The sequence below is a fragment of the Oncorhynchus mykiss genome, chromosome 15, assembly GCF_013265735.2.
Source record: "Oncorhynchus mykiss isolate Arlee chromosome 15, USDA_OmykA_1.1, whole genome shotgun sequence".
In the NCBI taxonomy this organism is placed as follows: Eukaryota; Metazoa; Chordata; class Actinopteri; order Salmoniformes; family Salmonidae; genus Oncorhynchus; species Oncorhynchus mykiss.
Window position 1 is genome coordinate 47,234,039 of NC_048579.1, and position 26,184 is coordinate 47,260,222.

Consider the following 26,184-nt stretch of genomic DNA (forward strand, 5'->3'; position numbering starts at 1 on the left):
GCATCAGACACTTCCCTGAAGTTTGTGTGATGCCTCCACTCACCTCACTTCAGTCTGTCGGTGGACCCACTCTCCCAAGTAGAGCATCACCAGCCACAACATGTTTTTAAGGCATACATTAGGGAATGATAATCTCATACTTGAAAAAGTGTAATTGGAGTTATAAATAAAAATGAAAGAAGAAAAAATCTCTATCTTAGAAAAAGCCCATATAAAATCTTTACAAGGTAAAGGAGAAAACATAATTTCTGAACTTAAGCAGGAAAATAATATTTTACTTTTGAAGAGAGCCAACTACTACAGGTTAAACTCAATTAAAGCATACTATTTAATGGCAAATTAATCTGGTAAACACAGCCCTGACAAAACTAATACACGCCAAACAAGTTACAATTTTAAACGATGGTTTGATTAGAAACAAAATCCTTTAATTAGTTACACTATTAATAACAATTTTAAGTAGTTTATGTGTCGGGGGGCTAGGGTCAGTTTGTTATATCTGGAGTACTTCTCCTGTCCTATTCGGTGTCCTGTGTGAATCTAAGTGTGCGTTCTCTAATTCTCTCCTTCTCTCTTTCTCTCTCTCGGAGGACCTGAGCCCTAGGACCATGCCCCAGGACTACCTGACATGATGACTCCTTGCTGTCCCCAGTCCACCTGGCTGTGCTGCTGCTCCAGTTTCAACTGTTCTGCCTTATTATTATTCGACCATGCTGATCATTTATGAACATTTGAACATCTTGGCCATGTTCTGTTATAATCTCCACCCGGCACAGCCAGAAGAGGACTGGCCATCCCACATATGCTCTCTCTAATTCTCTCTTTCTTTCTCTCTCTCGGAGGACCTGAGCCCTAGGACCATGCCCCAGGAATACCTGACATGATGACTCCTTGCTGTCCCCAGTCCACCTGACTGTGCTGCTGCTCCAGTTTCAACTATTCTGCCTTATTATTATTCGACCATGCTGGTCATTTATGAACATTTGAACATCTTGACCATGTTTTGTTATAATCTCCACCCGGCACAGCCAGAAGAGGACTGGCCACCCCACATAGCCTGGTTCCTCTCTAGGTTTCTTCCTAGGTTTTGGCCTTTCTAGGGAGTTTTTCCTAGCCACCGTGCTTCTTCACCTGCATTGCTTGCTGTTTGGGGTTTTAGGCTGGGTTTCTGTACAGCACTTTGAGATTTCAGCTGATGTACGAAGGGCTATATAAAATAAATTTGATTGATAAAAGCTTCTATATAAATCTGATTTCAACAACACTACAACAGACAAAAAAAAGAGTCACCCCAAAATAAATATTAAACTCGTAAAACATTAGGGCGGAGAAAAGCACCAGGTATGGACTGCTTTCCCATTTAAATGTATTTTATATTATGTGACAAAATAGTGTTCCAATTTACTGAAATTACAACACACGTCACTCAATGCAGTGCTTCCGAGTTACAGTTGAAGTCGGAAGTTTACATACACATTAGCCAAATACATTTAAACTCAGTTTTTCACAATTTCTGACATTTAATCCTAATAAAAAGTAATCGTCTTAGGTCAGTTAGGATCACCACTTTATTTTAAGAATGTGAAATGTCAGAATAATAGTAGTGAGAATGAGTTATTTAAACTTTTATTTCTTTCATCACATTCCCAGTGGGTCAGAAGTTTACATACACCCAATTAGTATTTGGGAGCATTGCATTTAAATTGTTTCACTTGGGTTAAACGTTTCGGGTAGCCTTCCACAAGCTTCCCACAATAAGCTGGGTAAATTTTGGCCCATTCCTCCTGACAGAGCTGGTGTAACGGAGTCAGGTTTGTAGGCCTCCTTGCTCACACATGCTTTTTCAATTCTGCCCACACATTTTCTATAGGATTGAGGTCAGGTCTTTGTGATGGCCCTTCCAATACCTTGACTTTGTTGTCCTTAAGCCATTTTGCCATCTTCCATTTGGAAGACCAATTTTCGACCAAGCTTTAACTTAACTGATGTCTTGAGATGTTGCTTCAATATATACACATCATTTCCTTCCGCATCGGTCCCTCCTGCAGCAAAGCACCCCCACAACATGATGCTGCCACCCTCGTGCTTCACGCTTGGGATGGTATTCTTCGGCTTGCAAGCATCCCCCTTTTTCCTCCAAACATAACGATGATCATTATGGCTAAACAGTTGTACTTTTGTTTCATCAGACCAGAGGACATTTCTCCAAAAAGTACGATCTTGGTCCCCATGTGCAGTTGCAAATCGTAGTCTAGCTTTTTTATGGCAGTTTTGAAGCAGTGGCTTCTTCCTTGCTGAGCGGCCTTTCAGGTCATGCAAACTCCCGACTTCAACTGTACATGTATCAAACAGTTATTTCAGTCTGCAGAATACAGACACATAAGTTGAATAAATTGTGACAACAAAATAATAAGCATTCATAAGCAACAGAATTACAAAAGATCTTATCAGACTTGATACATATTAATCAAACAAGGTTTATTAAAACAGACACTTACAAACAAATACAAGAACAAGTTTCAGTATAATACAATACAATAAAAAAGCCAAAAAGGCTTCCAATCATCTTGAATGGCCTTTTCTAGTCAAAACTTTGGTAGCCTTCAACTTATCAGATGAAATAATACATTTCATAAAAATGTAATACAAATATCCCAAAGAAAAAAATAAACAAATAACACATGTGATGATATTTCTTTAGAAAAGGGGCACGAGACAGGGATGCCCTCTCTCCCCCCTCCTTTTTGCAGAACGTGACAAACAACAAATATGTAAAGTTTACTTTATCCCATTACTCAACAACATGAAAGCATATCTAATTAAATGGGACAATCTTCCCATAAATCTTAAAGGTAATATAAACCTCTTTAAAATGGCATAGTTCCCAAAGTTTTTATATTTATTTTCGGCAACACCAATTACCCCATGAAGACATTATTTTAAAAAGTATACTCTGCCATAGCAGACTTTATATGGGCAAATAAAATAGAATAAATGGTAAAGTATTGCATGCTCATAGTTCTGAGGGTAGTTTTAACCTTCCAGATGTAGAAATGTATCAACTCGCCACCCAAGGCTTTTACTTGCAACATATAGTTAAACGCACTAAAGAGGAACAATACTGAAAACAATACTGAAGATGCACATGATCATCCCCAGAATCTTTTCATGTCTTTTTTCAAAGGATGGAGCTAAGAACATTGAAAACTATAACAATATGGAAGAAAATGAAACAGATTCTACAAGAACCAATATCAATCCCTAAAAATACACCACTATGGAACAATACTTTTCAGAATTCACCGATGAATTGGCCCGCATGGAAACAATAAATAACTTGGCAATAGGAAATACAATTACTGACATGACAGAATTAAGAAAGGAATTTTGGACTGACCAACGTATACATTGTCAAATGCAAGCAACTTAAAAGTTGTATATCATGAAATATTGATCTGAAAACTTTTGGACATCAAAGCAAATGAGGGAATTCTATTTGAGTAAGAAAAGGATACTCATACGAGGTAAGATGTACAAAACATTGCAGAAAGCCTATCCAACTGAATCTCTTTGGGAAAAAATAAATAAACTATTGGAACCAAGATCTAAAAATAACTGATATTGGCACAAGATATCGGCACACAAGTGTTGGAACATAAACAAAATGTACTCTTAATCCAGTATAAACTAATGGACAGAAATGTTTATACAAGAGACTAAAATCCCAAATTTTACAGCACAACGGCAGAGTCATGTCTAAAACTAACAGTGACTCAATGATTCATGCTTTCTGGGAGTGCTATGAAGTCCAAAAGTTACGGGCGGAGTTAGAGAGTTGGCTGTCAGAAGTTTTACAATATAAATTCTCTTTAAATCTGCCTATTTGCATAATTTAAAACATGGCATTCAAGGAGAACACCCAATGTGTTGGACTGACTGTACTTTTTCATCAATAATTTTGAAAAGGGTTTGCTAAACAACTGTAAATTAAATGACCCTCTATCGTTAAGACAATGGATATCTCAAACACATTAAATACTGAAAAAATGTGGGCTACAGAGAGGCAGAATAGTGCAGTTTGAAGCTATATGGCATAAAGTATTGCAAGCACTAGAGCTGTCCAGGGGATGAGAAATGAGAAAGTGTTATTGTGAGACGGGCAGGATGGGCGAGGTTACAGTGGGAACATGTGGGACTGAGCAAGTGTGAGGTCATTCATGTCTGTTGAAATGTGTGGATGTAAATGTTAAATTGTATGCTTTTGTATTGTCAAAAAGTTAACAAATACTATAAACAAATCAAAATAAACCAAGTGATATATGGCTGGAGAAAATTTGAACAGCAACTGCAGTATAATATTAAGGGAATGAATGATCCCACATGAGAGAGGTGTGTATTTAATGTGATATTCTAAGTGTGAGTTAACATGTAGGTTATCACATGGCCATACATCCTCTCTTTTTAATTAAGGCCTGCACTCATGTACGATGTCCATTATGAGAGCACATAACTTTAAGTTTTCTGCTTCACATGCTTGATTGGCTGCGGGAGCTGCTGGGGCCATTGCTTGTGCCTAAATGTGTGTCAGGGTAAGTGCTCTTGGTCTGTGGTGTAGAACTGTGAACAGTTACAGATTTACAGAACCCTGGGAGAACCATGCAACAACCCCTGCACGACAGAGTCTCAACTCCAAGCCCTTACCATTGGAGGCTAAACTCAATTTAAATCAAAACTGTTACAACAACACTGTGGAAGATGGATTCCAGCCGTTTCTATTTTCTTTCTCCCTCACCCCATCCATCTATCAATAGTTAAATGTGTTCTACTGCTTTCAGACTCAGGGGTATTGGTCACAAAGATCACAGATTTTTAATTTGTTTATTTCACCTTTATTTAACCAGGAAGGCTAGTTGAGAACAAGTTCTCATTTGCAACTGCGACCTGGCCAAGAAAAAGCATAGCAGTTCGACACAACACAGAGTTTACATGGAATAAACAAAACATACAGTCAATAATACAGTAGAAAAAGAGAAAGTCTATATACAGTGAGTGCAAAAATAAGGGAGGTAAGGCAATATATAGGCCATGGTGGCGAAGTAATTACAATATAGCAATTAAACACTGGAATGGTAGATGTGCAGAAGATGAACGTGCAAGTAGAGATACTGGGGTGCAAAGGAACAAGATAAATAAATACAGTATGGGGATGAGGTAGTTGGATAGGCTGTTTACAGATGGCCTATACACAGGTGCAGTGATCTGTGAGCTGCTCTGACAGCTGGTGCTTAAAGTTAGTGAGGGAGATATGAGTCTCCAGCTTCAGTGATTTTTGCAGTTCGTTCCAGTCATTGGCAGTAGAGAACTGGAAGGAAAGGCGACCAAAGGAGTAATTGGCTTTGGGGTGACCAGTGAGATATACCTGCTGGAGCGCGTGCTACGAGTGGGTTCTGCTATGGTGACCAGTGAGCTGAGATAAGGCAGGGCTTTTCCCAGCAGAGACTTGTAGATGACCTGGAGCCAGTGGGTTTGGTGACGAGTATGAAGCGAGGGCCAGCCAACGTGAACGTACAGGTCGCAGTGGTGGTTAGTATTAGAGGTCGACCGATTATGATTTTTCAATGGCGATACCGATTATTGGAGGACCAAAAAAAGCTGATACCGATTAAATCAGCCTATTTTTAAAAATGTATTTGTAATAATGACAATTACAACAATACTGAATGAACACTTATTTTAACTTAATACATCAACATTAATGAAATCAATTTCGCCTCAAATAAATAATGAAACATGTTCAATTTGGTTTAAATCAGTGGTTCTTAACCTTGTTGGAGGTACTGAACCCCACCCCAACCCTTCTTAATTGGAAAAATAAAATTATTTTTTCAAATTCAAAACAGGTATATATTTGACTGGTGCACAAAATGAACCGTGCATCAACATCACTGTGTTCAAAGAACAAAATCATCAAAATCTAAGTGCGTGGCAATTGCTTGCCTCAGTTCCGCAGATACAGAAATGTCTCCGATTCCAGATACATCTTCGATCTTACTTACACAGTCGTCCAGCAGGGGAAAGTTTGCGAAGTTGTTCTCTGTTCGTCGTTTCCATAACAATAGCCTTTTATGAAAAGCCTTCAGGTTTTCCTCCGCTTCGATGATGTTGACTCCACCGCCCTGCATCTTTTGATTGAGATGATTGAGAGCTGCGAAGATATCGGCCATGTACGCTAAAATGAGAATGAACTCAGAATTTTTGAAGCAATCTGCATGACAATGTTGGTGCTCTTGCAAAAACAGGGATAATTCCACACGCACGGCAAAAACACGATTCAGCACCTGTCCCCGGGATAACCACCGAACGTTAGAATGGTACAGAAGTACCTCGAATTCAGAGCCCATTTCTTTACACAGCTCACTGAAGATGCAATGCCGCAGAGCACTAGTTTGCACATAGTTCACGCATTCCACTACAATTTTTACTACTTCTGCCAGTTTTGGAGGCAAGGTTTTTGTTGCCAACGCATGCCTGTGCAGAATACAATGCGTAACAATGATGTGTGGTGCATCGGCTTTCACTAGCGCACCAAAACCAGACTTTCTTCCCAGCATGACTGGAGCTCCGTCCGAACAAACTGCAGAAACCATATCCCACGAAAGATTGTTGTCTTTGAAGAAGTCATCCACAAGTTTCTTCACATCGGCTGCCTTAGTTGTTGTTGTAAGAGGCTTACAAAATAAAAAATCGTCCTTTATCATGTCGTCTTTCACATAGCGCACGAATACAGCAAGCTGGCTTAGATTGGAAACGTCTGTGGTCTCGTCCAGTTGAAGGCTGAATTTTGCCAGACTTGAAATCAGATCTGCAACTACTTGAGCCAAGATGTCGTTGCTCATGTCCTCTATTCTGTCGCTGATGGTGTCATTTGAAAGAGGAATTTGGGATAACTTAACTCCAGCCTCTTTTCCCAGCATGATATTCGCCATCTTCAACACAGCTGGTTTTATGAGTGTTTCACCAATGGTGTGTGGTTTGCCAATGCTTGGCGATCAGGTAAGCAACTTCGTACGATGCTGTGAGGATTGGTTTGTTGATGGGTACAAAGCCGAGAACAGGCAGAGTAGCCTTTTCATCGAATCTGGCTCTCTTCACTTTGAATTCAGCGAGCGTTGTGTTCTTGTATTTTCCATCTCCATGCAGCTTAAGGAAGTGTTCTCTTAGTTTTGCCGGTGCTAGACTAGAATTGCTCAACTTGGCATTGCAAATCATGCAGTTAGGACACTGACTCCCATCACGTTCCGTTATACATGTGAATCCATATTGTACATATTCGTCCGACCACTTTCTTTTTTTGCTCGACATAGTAAGTGTGAAGGGATTAAAATATTAAGAAAGAAATCATAAGACGTACCATTACGACAGTCACAAGTTGACTACTGAGCGCACCAAATTCCCTGCAGCACAGATAGGCTAAGCGATGTAGCGTGATCACCTGCAGCCATGATGGCCAAGCGGAGTGTGTCCTCACGAATCCAATGAATCGGATGTGTGTCTTGACCTCCGCCGAACCCCTGAGACTGACTCACCGAACCCCTGGGGTTCGATTGAACCCAGGTTAAGAACCACTGGTTTAAATAATGCAAAAACAAAGTGTTGGAGAAGAAAGTAAAAGTGCAATATGTGCCATGTAAAAAAGCTAACGTTTAAGTTCCTTGCTCAGAACATGAGAACATATGGAAGCTGGTGGTTCCTTTAACATGAGTCTTCAATATTCCCAGGTAAGAAGTTTTAGGTTGTAGTTATTATAGGAATTATAGCACTATTTCTCTCTATACTATTTGTATTTCATTAACCTTTGACTATTGGATGTTCTTATAGGCACTTTATTATTGCCAGTGTAACAGTATAGCTTCCGTCCCTCTCCTCGCTCCTCCCTGGGCTCGAACCAGGAACACAACGACAACAGCCACCCTCGAAGCAGCGTTACCCATGCAGAGCAAGGGGAACAACCACTCAAAGTCTCAGAGCGAGTGACGTTTGAAACACTATTAGCGTGCACCCCGCTAACTAGCTAGCCATTTCACATCGGTTACACCAGCCTAATCTCGGGAGTTGATAGGCTTAAAGTCATAAACAGCGCAATGCTTGAAGCACTGCGAAGAGCTGCTAGCAAAACACACAAAAGTGCTGTTTGAATGAATGCTTACGAGCCTGCTGGTGCCTACCACAGCTCAGTCAGACTACTCTATCAAGTCATAGACTAAATTATAACATAACACACAGAAATACGAGCCTTAGGTCATTAATTGGGTCGAATCCGGAAACTATCATATCGAAAACAAGACGTTTATTCTTGCAGTGAAATACGGAACCGTTATGTATTTTATCAAATGGGTGGCATCCATAAGTTTAAATATTCCTGTTACATTGCACAACCTTCAATGCTATGTCATAATTACGTAAAATTCTGGCAAATTAGGTTGCGTATTCACTGACTCTGCGTGCAATGAACGTAAGAGAAGTGACACAATTTCACCTGTTTAATATTGTCTGCTAACCTGGATTTCTTGTAGCTAAATATGCAGGTTTAAAAATATATACTTCTGTGTATTGATTTTAAGAAAGGCGTTGATGTTTATGGTTAGGTACACATAGGAACAACGATGCGCACCGCATCGATTATATGTAATGCAGGACACGCTAGGTAAACTAGTAATATCATCAACCATGTGTAGTTAACTAGTGATTATGATTGATTGATTGTTTTTTACAAGATAAGTTTAATGCTAGCTAGCAACTTTACCTTGGCTTACTGCATTCGCGTAACAGGCAGTCTCCTCGTGGAGTGCAATGCAATCAGGTGGTTTGAGCGTTGGACTAGTTAACTAAGGTTGCATGATTGAATCCCCCGACAAGGTAACTGTCTAAACTGTCGTTCTGCCCCTGAATGAGGCAGTTAACCCACCGTTTCTAGGGCGTCATTGAAAATAAGAATGTGTTCTTAACTGACTTGCCTAGTTAAATAAAGATGAAATAAAAGGTGTAAAAAAATGTTTTTAAAATGAATTTAAAAAATTGGCCAAATCGCTGTCCAAAAATACCGATTTCCGAAAACTTGAAATCGGCCCCAATTAAATCGGCCATTCCGATTAATCGGTCGACCTCTAGTTAGTATATGGGGCTTTGGTGACAAAATGGATGGCACTGTGATAGACTGCATCCAATTTGTTGAGTAGAGTGTTGGAAGCTATTTTATAAATGACATCGCCGAAGTCGACGATCAGTAGGATGGTCAGTTTTACGAGGATGTGTTTGGCAGCATGAGTAAAGGAGGCTTTGTTGCGAAATAGGAGGCCGATTCTAGATTTAATTTTGGTGTCCTTCACCAGCCTGGACAGACAGACACACAGAGATAGAGAGGGTGACAGAGGCAGTGTGTGAGGCCTCTTGTTCTGTACAGGGCTAAGCTGGGAGGAAAGGTGTGTGGGAGGTGTCAGGTAAGCCAGCCTCTGGTGTATGGCAAGACAAAGACAACTGAATAGGACAGGTAATGGACAGCTAAGACAGCAGCTAGCGCTAGACTGCTTGTAGACTGCTGACTTTAGACAGGCAAATGATGCTCTAGGGAACCTGTATGTATAGGAACGGCTTGTTTTAAGTAAAACCTGTATATAAGCCGTGTAAAGCACAGGTTATATCCTGCAGTAAAGGTATTTTCACCCCAGTGCCTATGTCAACATTTTGGTTTCGCCGATTCAACGGAGGAGAGGAGCATCCAACAGCATGGTCAAACATATTGCAGTACATATTCTGCTGTTCTCACGCACGTGCGATGACGTCAGAGGTAAAAAATAAATGAAATAAAAACAGTGTTCATTGATTGCGGGAACGTCTTTGGCGTTGTGATATCCCAAACGGACGTGGCAGTTTCACCATATAAGGATTCTAGCTTTAACCTCTAGTGACTCCCCATCCCGCATGCGGGAGCGTAATCATCGCCTGACACTAATTAGCATATCGCAACGGACAAAAAATATTCCTATTCATGAAAATCACAAATGAACTATATTGAGACACAGCTTAGACTTTTGTTAATCACCCTGTCATCTCAGACTTTCAAAATATGCTTTACAGCCAAAGCTAGACAAGCATTTGTGTAAGTTTATCGATAGCCTAGCATAGCATTTTGTCCAGCTAGCAGCAGGTAACTTGGTCACGGAAATCAGAAAAGCAATCAAATTAAATCGTTTACCTTTGATGAGCTTTGGATGTTTTCACTCACGAGACTCCCAGTTAGATAGCAAATGTTCCTTTTTTCCGAAAAATATTATTTTTGTAGGCGAAATAGCTCCGTTTGTTCTTCACGTTTGGCTGAGAAATCGCCCGGAAATTGCAGTCACGAAAATAGCGAAAAATATTCCAAATTAGCGGCATAATATCGACAGAAACATGGCAAATGTTGTTTATAATCAATCCTCAAGGTGTTTTTCAAATATCTATTCGATAATATATCCATCGGGACAACTCGTTTTTCAGTAGGACCGATTGGAGTAATGGCTACCTCTGTATTTTACGCGAGAATCTCTCTGGGAGCATCAGGTTACCAGTTGCGCAATGTAGCCTCTTACGGGTATTCTTCAACATAAATGCGTAAAACTACGTCACAATGCTGTAGACACCTTCGGGAATACGGAGAAAGAGTAATCTGGTTGATAGCCCATTCACTGCTCAATAGGGACTCATTGGAACGCAGCGATTTTTCTCAGGCTTTCGCCTGCAACATCAGTTCTGATATACTCACAGACAATATTTTTACAGTTTTGGAAACTTTAGAGTGTTTTCTATCCTAAGCTGTCAATTATATGCATATTCTAGCATCTTGTCCTGACAAAATATCCCGTTTAAAACGGGAACATCTTTTTCCCCAAAAATTAAAATACTGCCCCTTAGTCACAACAGGTTTTAAGGTAAGGTCCAGGATGCATTACAAGATGGTGGGCCTAGATTTTGCCCTGATTTGTAGACCAGTTTGATCATCATTATCTGTGAAACCAGAGGCCGGGGGAAATGTAGTCGCTGATCAGAGACTGGGAGGAAAAGGAATCTTTGGTTGAATCCCAAATGGCACCCTTATTGCCTAAATAGCACACAACCTTTGACAAGAGTCCTGTTGAAAAGCAGTTAAGGGAATAGGATACCATTTTGGGCTGCAGCCTGTGTGTCTGATTCATTAGCCTGAGAAAAGGCTTCCCATTATGTGATAAACAAATAGATAATGAGGGCTCATTTGCTGCATATTGGCCTCAGTACATGCCAGCGGGCTCTGACATTTGGCTGTCTGTGGCCCTGTGGTGGCTCACGGCAAGGGGGCCAAGGAGGGGAGAGGGGAAAAAGAGGAGAGCAGACGGCAGGCACAGTGGAGAGAGGAGTCACACGGACAAGTGCTCATAAACACACACAGACATGCGTGCCCGCACACCCACACACGGTGAACTCTTCAACTCTCTCAACACAAACACACACACAACAAGAAAATTCTTCAACTCTGTGTCTGCACATGCATGTGCACACACCCACACAAACAAATCCGATGCACTCTGTGTCACAAGCAGTGCTCTTGGGACATAGAGGAATATACTCAGAGACTTTGTGATTAGAGAGGCTGACCAGAACAAGGTCTGAACCACAGGAAGCTGTCATTATCCCTCCAGGCTAATGCCAAGCTAACAGCCTAACAGAGCCATAGCATCCCTATGCCCTGCACTCCTCTATGGGTCATTCAGTTTACTGGAGGTGCAGGAGGGATGCAATACCCCATTCGACTCAGAGTCAATTACATTTTATATTCCGCATTGAGGTGAATTGCGTTGAAACGACCCCCCCCCCCCCCCCCCCCGATCCAACCCAACAACAAGGAAGCAGTAAATTATAGATTACCGAAGCCCGTTTTTATTTAAATAATCACTCATGTCATTTACTAGCTCAACCCTACCAGGGCGGGCCTAGTGTTCACTTCATCAGTCCTGAGCCTTGCTGTAGTCCAGTGAGGAGAGCGGCAGAGTGCGTGTCTCAAACGGCACCCTATTCCATTTATAGTGCGCTACTATCGACGAGGGCCCATAAGGGAAAGGGAACCATTTGAGAAGCAGTCAGCGAGTGCGAGCAAGTGTAGCCTGGAGCGACCAGAAGAGTACAGTACAGTGTGAGAGGAGAGCAGAACCATGTGAGTTAGTGTGCTCTGAACTGTCACTGCATGGTAATCAAAAAGACCCAGACGAAAGGTCACTGCTGAGAGAGACAGACTGTTTGTGGGAGTAATGGAGCAGGCTCTGAGGCCTGGCCAATCTGTGGAGATGGTGCCAAGGGCCTGGAGCTGGGCTGGAGTCAGGGTGGGTGGGCTGCTGGTGGGGACCAGCCCCACTGTGGGGGGGATTTACTGGGGATATCAACTAGAGTCCGAGGTCGGTTTGATGAAGGCTAAGGTCAAAGCCAAAGCCACTTAATAGGGGCAAAGCCAAAGACTAAGGTGGGTTAGCTAGCTGGGAGCCAAAGACCCAGTCTTGGATGCGAGTTAGAAGGGAAGAAACCCAGAAGTAGGTTAGTTTTTCTGGGGACCAAAGCCCTATTACTGGGGTGGGTTTGCTTGAGGCAGGTTGGCCTGAACAGCAGGCCTTGGCCTGGGATGAAGGAAGTAGGCAAGGTCTGCGTCTGTCCGTCTTGTGACTCCTGTCCAGCTCTGGTCTCTGGTCCTCCCCTGCCTGGCTGATACATAATGGACCCGAGACTGGCTCTAGTCTACTGTCAAATTCTGGTCCTCTGCTGCCTGGCTGCCTAATTAGGTCAAACTTATTACCAGCCCTTCTGCCAAGAATAGGCCTGGCCGTCAGGACATCAGTGGTCAGTACAGAGGAGGGGACTGGCTAGCTGGGGCTGCAGATGGTCAAAGCACAGTCAGAGCAGGAGGCGCAGAACACTGACAGGGAGAATGTCAGCCACACACACACACACACACACACACGCGCAGACTCACACCCTCGCGCGCACAGCGGCATTAACCCAAGTCTCATTTTGTGACACGTTCGCCATGGTGACTCATTGTGTAGCCAATCCACACCTTTAGATTGAACACTCATTTCAGTTCTCATAATCACACTTCTCTCTGCCTATAGCGCTCGTATATGCCCCCCCCCCCCTCTCCCTCGCTCTCTCATACTTATCCAGAGAGGGAAATGTCAAACCTCCATTCCATTCCAAGTAGAGCCATACTGTACTGTAGGCAATTAAGTAAAAAGAAACATGAACATGGCCCTCAGCACTATAGTCAAAAAGGTAGAAATGTTCTCATGAGGTTTCACAGCGGGTGTAAGGTAAGGGTGTAAGTCAGTGATGACGGTGGAACACACAGTGCCTTCGGAAAGTATTCAGACCCCTTGACTCGTCCCATATTTTGTTACGTTACAGGCTTATTCTAAAATGGATTAAAAAAAAATTAAAAATTCAATCTACGCACAATAACCAATAGTGACAAAGTGAAAACAGGTTTTCATAAATCTTGGCAAATGTATTACAAATTCAATGTTAAATTCAATTGATTGGACATGATTCGGAAAGGCATACACATGTCTATAGAAGTTCCCATAGTTGACAGTTCATGTCAGAGCAAAAACCAAGCCGTGAGGTCGAAGGAATTGTTTTAGAGATTCGAGACAGGATTGTGTCGAGGCACAGATATGGGGAAGGGTACCAAAACATTTCTGCAGCATTGAAGGTCCCCAAGAACCACAGTGGTGTCCGTCATTGTTAAATGGAAGAAGTTTGGAACCACCAAGACTCTTCCTAGAGCTGGCTGCTCAGCCAAACTGAGCAGTCGGGGGAGAAGGGCATTGGTCAGGGAGGTGACCAAGAACCTGATGGTCACTCTGACAGAGCTCTAGAGTTCCTCTGGAAATGGGAGGACCTTCTAAAAAGGACAACCATATATGCAGCACTCCAACAATCAAGCCTTTATGGTAGAGTGGCCACACGGACGCCACTCCTCAGAAAAAGGCACCTGCCAGCCCGCTTGGAGTTTTCCAAAAGGAATTCTAAATAGTCTCAGAACTTGATAAACAAAATTCTCTGGTCTGATGAACAGCCAAGACAATGCAGGAGTGGCTTCGGGACAAGTCTGTGAATGTCCTTGAGTGGCCCAGCAAGAGCCCGGACTTGAAACTGATTGAACATCTCAGGAGAGACCTGTGTGCAGCAACGCTCCCCATCCAACCTGACAGAACTTGAGAGGATCTGCAGAGAAGAATGGGTGAAACTCCCCAAATACAGGTGTTCCAAGCTTGTAGCGTCATACCCAATAAGACTTAAGGCTGTAAATGCTGCCAAAGGTGCTTCAACACAGTACTGAGTAAAGGGTCTGAATATTTATGTAAATGTATAGTTTTAAATTTTTCATAAATGAGAGAAGAAAAAAAAATGTTTGTTGCTTTTGCTTTGTCATTGTGGGGTATTGTGTGTAGATTGATGAGGAAATCCATTTCAGAATAAGGCTGTAAAGTAACAAAATGTGGAAAAAGTCAAAGGGTCTGAATACTTTCCAAATGTGTTCAGAAAAAGAGAGCGAGATGGACCGAGAGAGAAAGAGGGAGAGAAAAAGGACAAAGAAAGCGGGGAGAGGAACACTGGAGGTCTAAAGGAGGGAGAGGTAAGAGAGAGACGAAATAAAGACGGAGAAAGAGAGAGAGCCCCCTCTCTCTCTCTCAGGGGAGGACGAAAAGAGGATAGATGGACGCGAGTGTTAGTGCCTCTGGCGCGTCGGTGGCAGTCTGCATGCCAAGCTGTGTGTGTGGTGCAGCGGTGCAGCAGGGATAATACTAAATCAGTGGGCACTGTAAACACTATAAATCAACTGCGACACACGGACACACACACAGGCGCATGCTCACACGTGCACACACACACACAGACACACACTGAGCCCCTCGCGACATGCACCACTGAACCTCTGCATATTCAACCACACACCAGTTTCAATTCAATCTGCACAGAGAGGGAAGAAGGAGGAGAGGGTGAGAAAAGGAGTGAGAGGAAGGGTAATGAGGGACTAGGAGGGAGAGGAGGGGTAATGAGGGACTAGGAGGGAGAGGAAGGGTAATGAGGGACTAGGAGGGAGAGGAAGGGTAATGAGGGACTAGGAGGGAGAGGAGGGGTAATGAGGGACTAGGAGGGAGAGGAAGGGTAATGAGGGACTAGGAGGGAGAGGAAGGGTAATGAGGGACTAGGGGGGAGAGGAAGGGTAATGAGGGACTAGGAGGGAGAGGAAGGGTAATTACGGACTAGGGGGGAGAGGAAGGGTAATGAGGGACTAGGAGGGAGAGGAGGGGTAATGAGGGACTAGGAGGGAGAGGAAGGGTAATGAGGGACTAGGAGGGAGAGGAAGGGTAATGAGGGACTAGGAGGGAGAGGAAGGGTAATGAGGGACTAGGAGGGAGAGGAAGGGCCTAGGAGGGAGAGGAAGGGTAATGAGGGACTAGGAGGGAGAGGAAAGGTAATGAGGGACTAGGAGGGAGAGGAAGGGTAATGACGCACTAGGAGGGAGAGGAAGGGTAATAACGGACTAGGAGGGAGAGGAAGGGTAATGAGGGACTAGGAGGGAGAGGAAGGGTAATGAGGGACTAGGAGGGAGAGGAAGGGTAATGAGGGACTAGGAGGGAGAGGAAGGGTAATTACGGACTAGGGGGGAGAGGAAGGGTAATGAGGGACTAGGAGGGAGAGGAGGGGTAATGAGGGACTAGGAGGGAGAGGAAGGGTAATGAGGGACTAGGAGGGAGAGGAAGGGTAATGAGGGACTAGGAGGGAGAGGAAGGGTAATGAGGGACTAGGAGGGAGAGGAAGGGCCTAGGAGGGAGAGGAAGGGTAATGAGGGACTAGGAGGGAGAGGAAAGGTAATGAGGGACTAGGAGGGAGAGGAAGGGTAATGAGGGACTAGGAGGGAGAGGAAGGGTAATAACGGACTAGGAGGGAGAGGAAGGGTAATGAGGGACTAGGAGGGAGAGGAAGGGTAATGAGGGACTAGGAGGGAGAGGAAGGGTAATGAGGGACTAGGAGGGAGAGGAAGGGTAATAACGGACTAGGGGGGAGAGGAAGGGTAATGAGGGACTAGGAGGGAGAGGAAGGGTAATGAGGGACTAGGAGGGAGAGGAAGGGTAATGAGGGACTAGGAGGGAGAGGAAGGGTAATGAGGGACTAGGAGGGAGAGGAAGGGTAATGAGGGACTAGGAGGGAGAGGAAGGGTAATGAGGGACTAGGAGGGAGAGGAAGGGTAATGAGGGACTAGGAGGGAGAGGAAGGGTAATAACGCACTAGGAGGGAGAGGAAGGGTAATAACGCACTAGGAGGGAGAGGAAGTGTAATAACGCACTAGGAGGGAGAGGAAGGGTAATAACGCACTAGGAGGGAGAGGAAGGGTAATAACGCACTAGGAGGGAGAGGAAGGGTAATAACGCACTAGGAGGGAGAGGAAGGGTAATAACGCACTAGGAGGGAGAGGAAGGGTAATGAGGGACTAGGAGGGAGAGGAAGGGTAATGAGGGACTAGGAGGGAGAGGAAGGGTAATGAGGGACTAGGAGGGAGAGGAAGGGTAATGAGGGACTAGGAGGGAGAGGAAGGGTAATGAGGGACTAGGAGGGAGAGGAAGGGTAATGAGGGACTAGGAGGGAGAGGAAGGGTAATAACGCACTAGGAGGGAGAGGAAGGGTAATAACGCACTAGGAGGGAGAGGAAGTGTAATAACGCACTAGGAGGGAGAGGAAGGGTAATGAGGGACTAGGAGGGAGAGGAAGGGTAATGAGGGACTAGGAGGGAGAGGAAGGGTAATGAGGGACTAGGAGGGAGAGGAAGGGTAATGAGGGACTAGGAGGGAGAGGAAGGGTAATGAGGGACTAGGAGGGAGAGGAAGGGTAATGAGGGACTAGGAGGGAGAGGAAGGGTAATGAGGGACTAGGAGGGAGAGGAAGGGTAATGAGGGACTAGGCGGGAGAGGAAGGGTAATGAGGGACTAGGAGGGAGAGGAAGGGTAATGAGGGACTAGGAGGGAGAGGAAGGGTAATGAGGGACTCGGAGGGAGAGGAAGGGTAATGAGGGACTCGGAGGGAGAGGAAGGGTAATGAGGGACTAGGAGGGAGAGGAAGGGTAATGAGGGACTAGGAGGGAGAGGAAGGGTAATGAGGGACTAGGAGGGAGAGGAAGGGTAATGACGCACTAGGAGGGAGAGGAAGGGTAATGAGGGACTAGGAGGGAGAGGAAGGGTAATGAGGGACTAGGAGGGAGAGGAAGGGTAATGAGGGACTAGGAGGGAGAGGAAGGGTAATAACGGACTAGGAGGGAGAGGAAGGGTAATGAGGGACTAGGAGGGAGAGGAAGGGTAATGAGGGACTAGGAGGGAGAGGAAGGGTAATGAGGGACTAGGAGGGAGAGGAAGGGTAATTACGGACTAGGGGGGAGAGGAAGGGTAATGAGGGACTAGGAGGGAGAGGAGGGGTAATGAGGGACTAGGAGGGAGAGGAAGGGTAATGAGGGACTAGGAGGGAGAGGAAGGGTAATGAGGGACTAGGAGGGAGAGGAAGGGTAATGAGGGACTAGGAGGGAGAGGAAGGGTAATGAGGGACTAGGAGGGAGAGGAAGGGTAATGAGGGACTAGGAGGGAGAGGAAGGGTAATAACGCACTAGGAGGGAGAGGAAGGGTAATAACGCACTAGGAGGGAGAGGAAGTGTAATAACGCACTAGGAGGGAGAGGAAGGGTAATAACGCACTAGGAGGGAGAGGAAGGGTAATAACGCACTAGGAGGGAGAGGAAGGGTAATAACGCACTAGGAGGGAGAGGAAGGGTAATAACGCACTAGGAGGGAGAGGAAGGGTAATAACGCACTAGGAGGGAGAGGAAGGGTAATGAGGGACTAGGAGGGAGAGGAAGGGTAATAACGCACTAGGAGGGAGAGGAAGGGTAATGAGGGAGAGGAAGGGTAATGAGGGACTAGGAGGGAGAGGAAGGGTAATGAGGGACTAGGAGGGAGAGGAAGGGTAATGAGGGACTAGGAGGGAGAGGAAGGGTAATAACGCACTAGGAGGGAGAGGAAGGGTAATGAGGGACTAGGAGGGAGAGGAAGGGTAATAACGCACTAGGAGGGAGAGGAAGGGTAATAACGCACTAGGAGGGAGGAAAGGAGAACTTGGAAACGTGTCTTATTAAGCTGAAGCAGCATCCATTGACCCAAAACTCTTCAGAGCGTGGTTGAGAGGTATTTTTCAACAGAAGAGAAGATGCATGCAGGGGAAGACAAGAGAAGATACCTCAGTCAATAAGAGAAACGGAGAGAAGAGAGGAACTAGGGGGCAGGGCCCAAAGTCTGATTCCTGCTTCATGCCAATGTCACCTTGCAGCAGCTGCTGCTGTCATCCCACTAATGCAGCCAATATGACCCCTGATCCCTGTAGTTAATGATGAGCGCAGTGCTGGGCTGGGATGTGCTGGAGAGAAGATCACACTGGCTGGCACACTCTGCTCAGCCCTACTGGGACTCACATTCATACTTAGTGGAACAGTCTCAAATGACACCCTATTCCCTGTATAAACAATGCACTCCTTTTAAACTGCACCCTTTGTGGCCAAATGACCAAAGTCCAAATGACAGCCTTTCTTAAATAGAGCAACATGGGGATAGAGTCAGAGACCTCACTCTTCCAAATAAAAAGCAGTGGAAACATCACTATTAAAAAGGGGGTCTTTTTCTCACCCAGGACCTCAGTAAAAGGTGATGTAGGTACGACACCATACATTTCCATCCTTCTCTCTTACCTGGAAATCTCTCTGGTCCAGAATCTCTTTCCTCCATCGTACTAGGAAAGCAGCACACACGTAGAGATGGAAGTGAGAAAATCCCTCAGGTTCAGCCTGCAGAGAGAGAGACAGAATTACACAACTAAACAAATGTTCTAACATATCCTGAGTTATTTTGACATTGAACTCAGTATTGAACAGACAGCATTAGAAAGCAGTAGTAGGGCGACAGTGAAGATATACTGTAGCATCCTCCATCTCTCCACTTAGGCCGTCTATACCTTGACATTATGTTTGAAAGGAAGACTTAAATCTACTCTCAGAGTGGGAATTTGGACGCTTACGGGTGGGGGGGGGGGGGGGGGGGAGACTACATATTTTCTGTCACAATCAGAGAATTTACATTCGACTAGGAGCTGAAAGACAAATCCCTTTTAAATTTGCCCTTTACTTTTTCTCCTCCCTTCCTTTAGACGCTCATTCCATTTCCAGGCCCGTTTCTACAGCGCTGAATAAAGGAGGGAAATTAAAGTGAGAGAGAGATGGTCTATAGCCCTCATCTAAAGGGCTATCCAGGGGGAGACAATTAAAGCTCTTAAAACCGACTGAAGGAGGAAAGGAGTGGAAATGGGACAATGTGTTCAAGTGCTCACAGTAATATGGGTCTTCACAAACGCTCAGCATCCAGGCATCTCATCTGCAAATGTAGTCGTGGCCAAAAGTGTTGAGAATGACACAAATATTCATTTCCAAAAAGTTTGCTGCATCAGTGTCTTTAGATATTTTTTGCCAGATGATACTACGGAATTCTGAAGTATAATTACAAGCATTTCATAAGTGTCAACGGCTTTTATTGACAATTGCATGGCATTGAATATTTGCAGTGTTAACCCTTCTTTTTCAAGACCTCTGCAATCCGCCCTGGCATGCTGTCAATTAACTTCTAGGCCACATCCTGACTGACGGCAGCCAATTCTTGCATAATCAATGCTTGGAGTGTGTCAGAATTTGTGGGTTTTTGTTTGACCACCCGCCTCTTGAGGATTGACAACAAGTTCTCAATGGGATTAAGGTCTGGGGAGTTTCCTGGCCATGGACCCAAATATCGACTCAAATATTACTTTTGCCTTATGGCAAGGTGCTCCATCATGCTGGAAAAGGCATTGTTCGTCACCAAACTGTTCCTGGATGGTTGAGAGATGTTGCTCTCGGAGGATGTGTTGTTACCATTCTTTATTCATGGCTGTGTTCTTAGGCAAAATTGTGAGTGAGCCCCCTCCCTTGGCTGAGAAGACACATGAATGGTCTCAGGATGCTTTACTGTTGGCATGACACAGGACTGATGGTAGCGCTCACCTCTGTGTACCTTTTGCAGAGTATCAGTCCTTACCTGATGTTTTTCTTGGAGAGAAGTGGCTTCTTTGCTGCCCTTCCTGACATCAGGCCATCTTCCAAAGGTCTACACCTCACTGTGCGTGCAGATGCACTTACACCTGCCTGCTGCCATTCCTGAGCAAGCTATGTACTGGTGGTGCCCCGATCCCGCAGCTGAATCAACTTTAGGAGAGGGTCCTGGCGCTCACTGGACTTTCTTGGGCGGCCTGAAGCCTTCTTCACAACAATTGAACCGCTCTCCTTGAAGTTCTTGATGATCCGATAAATGGTTGATTTAGGTGCAATCTTGCTGGCAGCAATATCCTTGCCTGTGAAGCCCTTTTTGTGCAAAGCAATGATGACGGCACGTTTCCTTGCAGGTAACCATGGTAGACAGAGGAAGAACAATGATTCCAAGCACCAGCCTCTTTTTGTAGCTTCCAGTCTGTTATTCGAACTCAATCAGCATGACAGAGTGATCGCCAGCCTTGTCCTCGTCAACACTCACACCTGTGTTAACCAGAGAATCACTGACATGTCAGCTGGTCCTTTTGTGGCAGGGCTGAAATGCAGTGGTAATGTTTTTTTGGGAATCAGTTCCCCATGGCAAAGGGTGACTTTGCAATTAATTGCAATTCATCTGATCACTATTCATAACATTCTGGAGTATATGCAAATTGCCATCATACAAACTGAGGCAGAAGACTTTGTGAAAATGTATATTTGTGGTCATTCTCTCAACTTTGGGCCACAACTGTATATTTGCATATTATATTTGCGGCGGCAGGTAGCCTAGTGGTTAGAGCGTTGGGCCAGTAACCGAAAGGTTGCTGGATCTAATCCCCGAGCTGCCCCTGCCCCTGAACAACTACTCCTGTGGGGGTCAGGTAGCCTAGTGGTTAGATTGTTGGACTGGTAACCGGAAGGTTGCAAGATCGAATCCCCTCGCTGACAAGGTAAAAATCTGTCATTCTGCCCCTGAACAAGGCAGTCATTGAAAATACAAATTTGTACTTAACTGACTTGTTCTTAACTGACTTGCACACACACACTAGTTAAATAAAGGTAAAATAATTTGTAAAAATATAACAAGGCAGTTAACACACTGTTCCCCGGTAAGCCTTCACTGTAAATAAGAATGTTCTTAACTGACTTGCTTAGTTAAATAAATAAATAAATAAATAAATATTATCCCAGCCACAATCAAACAGTCTCAGAGAGAGGGAGCAGAGATAGAAAGTGTGCATACTGTGTGTGTGTGTGTGTGTGTGCGCGTGGGAGCGAGAGAGCAGCTAAGCAATAACCCAATTGGGTTGGACTGGGCCAGGTTATGATCCCTGGATGTCTCTTACAGATGCAGCGCCATGTCAAGACTCTAAGGAAGGGAATTATTCCCACTCTCCTGGGTAAATAGTCAAGACTAATGCTGTTCGCACTGGAGAAGAGGGGGTTGTTTGAAAATGACATTTTCCATTCCGGGCCGGCGTGCTGTAGTTCAGTGCCGCAGCACAGAGAAGCAAAGCACAGGGCAAGTGTGATATTTGCGTATTCACAGCGAGGGGCAACAGGTCGTCGTTTATGCCAGACACGGAGGGAGCGTAATGAAAATCAATGGCTGTGTTCCTTCTTCACTCCAATAAACAGACAGGACAGGGACAGTGCTCTTCAAGGATAACTAACTGTTGGAGCTACGGCAGTGGAAACATTCCCTTCACATTGAGGTCAAAACATACACAGGTGTGACACACTGCTGAGTGCAGACTGTTTATATGGATATACCTGTGTAGGGCACATCGACTAGGCCCACAGCTAAGAAAATCACTTATCTACATAGAAATTCCAACACATCTATGTACATATTATGAAGCATGAGATATGGTAGCTTCCCATTAGTTACTATCCAAGTTACTGCTTGCTAAACAGTTGTTGCTCGATACAATTCCCCCATAAAGCTTCTAAAACATACAAGACAAAAGTTCTCTCTTCATCATCCAACCTCTCTAACTTCCTATTTTCACTAAGCAGCTAGTATTGATGGTGTTTTTATACTGTGATGCCAGGGCACACCTTAAAGGACAAAATACGCTACATTTTGGTATCTTTTTCATTAGTCCACTGTTGACACGGAGTAAGATGGCACCAACAGACATGGCAGCTCTGCTTCGAGCTCCTTAGGAACCTGTCAGTATATTTTTATTTCGTACATTTTTATCCCAGAACGTTTTTTTTGTGTTATTACAACCAGCCCGGAAAGCAATGCCACTCCGACATTGCTCGTCCTATTATTGACATATTTCTTAATTCCATTCTTTTAGATGTATATGTATATGTATTGTTGTGTATTGCTAGATACTACTGCACTGTTGGAGCTAGGAACACCAGCATTTAGTTAGATGCCACTGCACTGTTGGAGCTAGGAACATAAGCATTTAGTTAGATACCACTGCACTGTTGGAGCTAGGAACATAAGCATTTAGTTAGATACCACTGCACTGTTGGAGCTAGGAACACAAGCATTTAGTTAGATACCACTGCACTGTTGGAGCTAGGAACACAAGCATTTCGCTACACCCGCAATAACATCTGCTAAATACAATTGGATTTGATGCAGTCCCAAAATGTTTTGCATGTCAGCAGTCACGTTTTAAAGATATTTGACTTTCAAGAAGCAAAGTGTCACCGGCCACATCATCATGATGATGTGCTGTTTGGAAATATCTTGAAAACTTGACTGCTGACACGCAAAACATTTTGGGACTGTACCAACAATGGACTAAATGGGGGAAAAAAAACCCAGAAAGATCATTTAAGTGGAGTTTTCCTTTAAGTGTTAGTTAACTGCAGCAGAGTCTACTCGTGGATCATTTGAATTGTTTCTCTCTCACCTCTCCCCGGGGGAATGGGACCATGATGGGACCTTAATTAATGACCACAATAAAAGAAAAAGGCACTGGATGCCCTCTTTCTCCTTCTCTCTCCCTCCTTGCTATGCCTTTCCTTGTCCTTTTTTCCCTTCCCACTCTGTGCCTTTGCTTCCCTCTATGCATCTTTGCACTCTATTTCTTTCTTAGCCCCTGTCTCTTTCGCTCTTCTTCTTCCCTCTCAGCCACTGTCTCTATTTCTCTCTCTCTCTCTCCTCCCCCATCCCAGCGGCCTGGTTTCCTCCCAGCCTCAGTGTGCCAGGCCCTCTTCAGCGCAACCTGTTTAAAGATGTAAGAGGGCCACATAAAAATGCCTCACTACAAGGACACTTATCCTACACACACATGCCTACACGCGCGCACACACACAGCGAAGAGAAAAGAGGGACGCATTAAGACGCCGCTTGTGCAACTACGGCACTCCTCTGCCACGCGGTCAGAGCAGGATGAGTGAGCCAGGCTGTCCAATTCTACCGGCTTTAACAAGCCTGCTAATGGACATGAAGTACAAGACCTCTCCACTCACATTACAATAAGGACATGTCTGTTAAATAAGTTGTGTGCCGTTTAGACAAGCCAATACATGTAGCTTGGAATCTAGGCTAGATTGGGTGAAAGGTCTCCCACAAAACGCTAATATGACTGGGATTTACCTTCAAGAGAAGGAGAGATGAAGATGGAGTGGTGGAATTGGAAAACAGAGGGAGAGATGGAGGAGAGGAGAGGTCATCTGGAGACAGAGAGATAACCCAGACGGGGTGAGTGACGAGAGAGAGCTGACACAGGGCAGAACACACACCTCATCTCCACTGTCAACTCAGGCAGGGGACAGACAGAGAGGGTAGAGGGCGGAGTCGTAGAGAGATCGAGAGAGAGATTAGTACAACATCAGAAATTCATACAGATGGGCTCAAAACAGCACAGAAGAATACCAGAAAGCATCCAGTAACCAAAATATCCAGACACTCTTAGATAACTTTCTGGATACCACATTCACTCACAGTAAAATAAGGCATCAATATAGCAGCTAAAAACATCAACGATATATTCAGGCAAATGGCAAAAGAAGCAGAAGTGAAATGGATAAAAAACAGAACAAAAAAGACCACAGATGACAAACTGGTTTGATGCAGATTGTAAAATAAGGAAAAAAATCTACCAAAAGCACAGAGACACAAATAATGGTGAATTAAGCCTTCATTACTGTGAGACTTCAAAACTTCATACACTAAGAAGCAAAAACGCACAGTACAACAGCAAGCAGCTGACACTAATTGAGGAGTCCACAAACACAAAACTTCTGGCAAAATTGGGGGGGAAAAAAAAAAAAAAACGAAACAAGAGGAATTAGCGACTATTCTAGAAAAATCCTCAGCCCCTGGTGTTAGTCTCCACAATTCAGAGGTTAAATGCCTACTCTCTGCAGATGACCTATGCCTGCTGTCACCGACAGCACATGGCCTACAGCAGAGCCTGGACCTGCTAGAGCAGTACTGATGGACCTGGGCCATGGCAGTAAACCCCAAAAAGACTAAAATAATGATTTTCCAGAGAAGATCCAGATCTCAGGGAATTAGACCAAAGTTCTCAAATTGGTACAGAATATATAGAGTACTACACACACTACAATTTCTTAAATTTTAAAATAAGCTCAACTGGACACCATGATGAGGCAGTGAATGAACTGAAAGAAAGCACACAGGGCTTTCTACACCATTAAAAAACAAATTCAAATTCCTACTAAAACTAATTGAATGTGTCATTGAACCAATTGCACTTTATGGCAGCGAGGTGTGGGGTCCACTTTGAAAACAAGATTTCACCAAATGGGACAAACACTCCATTGAAACCCTGCATGCAGAGTTCTGTAAGGTTCTCCTACATGTCTCGAGGAAAACTACAAACAATGCATGCAGGACAGATTTAGGCCAACATCCACTAATAATAAAAACTCAAAAAATAGCAATTAAGTTTTGGAAACATCTAAGATACAGTGACCTCCTCTTATATCATTACCAAGCCATGCAATACCAAGAGCTGAGCAAAGAAAATAGTCCTCTCATCCAGCTGGTCCTGGGGCTGAGTTCATAAACCTGTTCTACTAACACACTGAGGCCTCAGTCCTCTCATCCAGCTGGTCCTGGGGCTGAGTTCACAAACAAGTTCTACTAACACACTGAGGCCTCAGTCCTCTCATCCAGCTGGTCCTGGGGCTGAGTTCACAAACAAGTTCTACTAACACACTGAGGCCTCAGTCCCCTCATCCAGCTGGTCCTGGGGCTTTCACAAACCTGTTCTACTAACACACTGAGGCCTCAGTCCCCTCATCCAGCTGGTCCTGGGGCTGAGTTCACAAACCTGTTCTACTAACACACTGAGGCCTCAGTCCCCTCATCCAGCTGGTCCTGGGGCTGAGTTCACAAACCTGTTCTACTAACACACTGAGGCCTCAGTCCCCTCATCCAGCTGGTCCTGGGGCTGAGTTCACAAACCTGTTCTACTAACACACTGAAGCCTCAGGACCAGAACATCCAAACAATCAGAATAAACCAAATTACTACACAGTCAAAACAAAACTACATTGCTTATTGGGAAACACAAGCACAAAGCAGTCCTGTTTGATGTGGGACTAAACTTTAGCTCTGTGTGGAAAACTGATCACAACAGGATTCAAACCCTGCAGGTGAGAGTAGTCAGGGGAGTTGAGGTAGTGGGTGATGTGTGTGTGTGTGTGTGTGTGTGGTGTGGGTGTGGGTGTGGGTGTGGGTGTGTGTGTGTGTGTGTGTGTGTGTGTGTGTGTGTGTGTGTGTGTAGAAAAAAAATCATGCTAAAGGCCTGTTGCTGTATCCTGAGGGAGCCACAGGACATCCCTGGGAAGGACGTGTGTGTGTGTGTGTGTGTGTGTGTGTGTGTGTGTGTGTGTGTGTGTGTGTGTGCGTGCATATGTGCGAGAGAGCGGAGTCAATTCAGCAGCAACACTTCATACACAGGGGGTATGGCGAAATGCTGCAGTATACTGCAAGCCAGAGCACTGTGAAACCACATCAAGGGGTTTACGGTG

The 26,184-nt window shown here is 44.5% G+C and overlaps 1 protein-coding gene across 4 annotated transcripts in view; it reads right to left on the minus strand.

Moving 5' to 3' along the window:
* tbc1d22a (TBC1 domain family, member 22a) overlaps positions 1–26,184 on the minus strand; it is a 187,473-nt gene that overhangs the window by 16,507 nt on the left and 144,782 nt on the right. For all 4 annotated transcript variants that reach the window (XM_036944449.1, XM_021563377.2, XM_021563374.2 and 1 more), the window contains one exon: positions 18,847–18,942. In XM_036944449.1, coding sequence (XP_036800344.1) covers positions 18,847–18,942 — 96 coding nt within the window. The remainder of the gene's footprint in view (positions 1–18,846; positions 18,943–26,184) is intronic.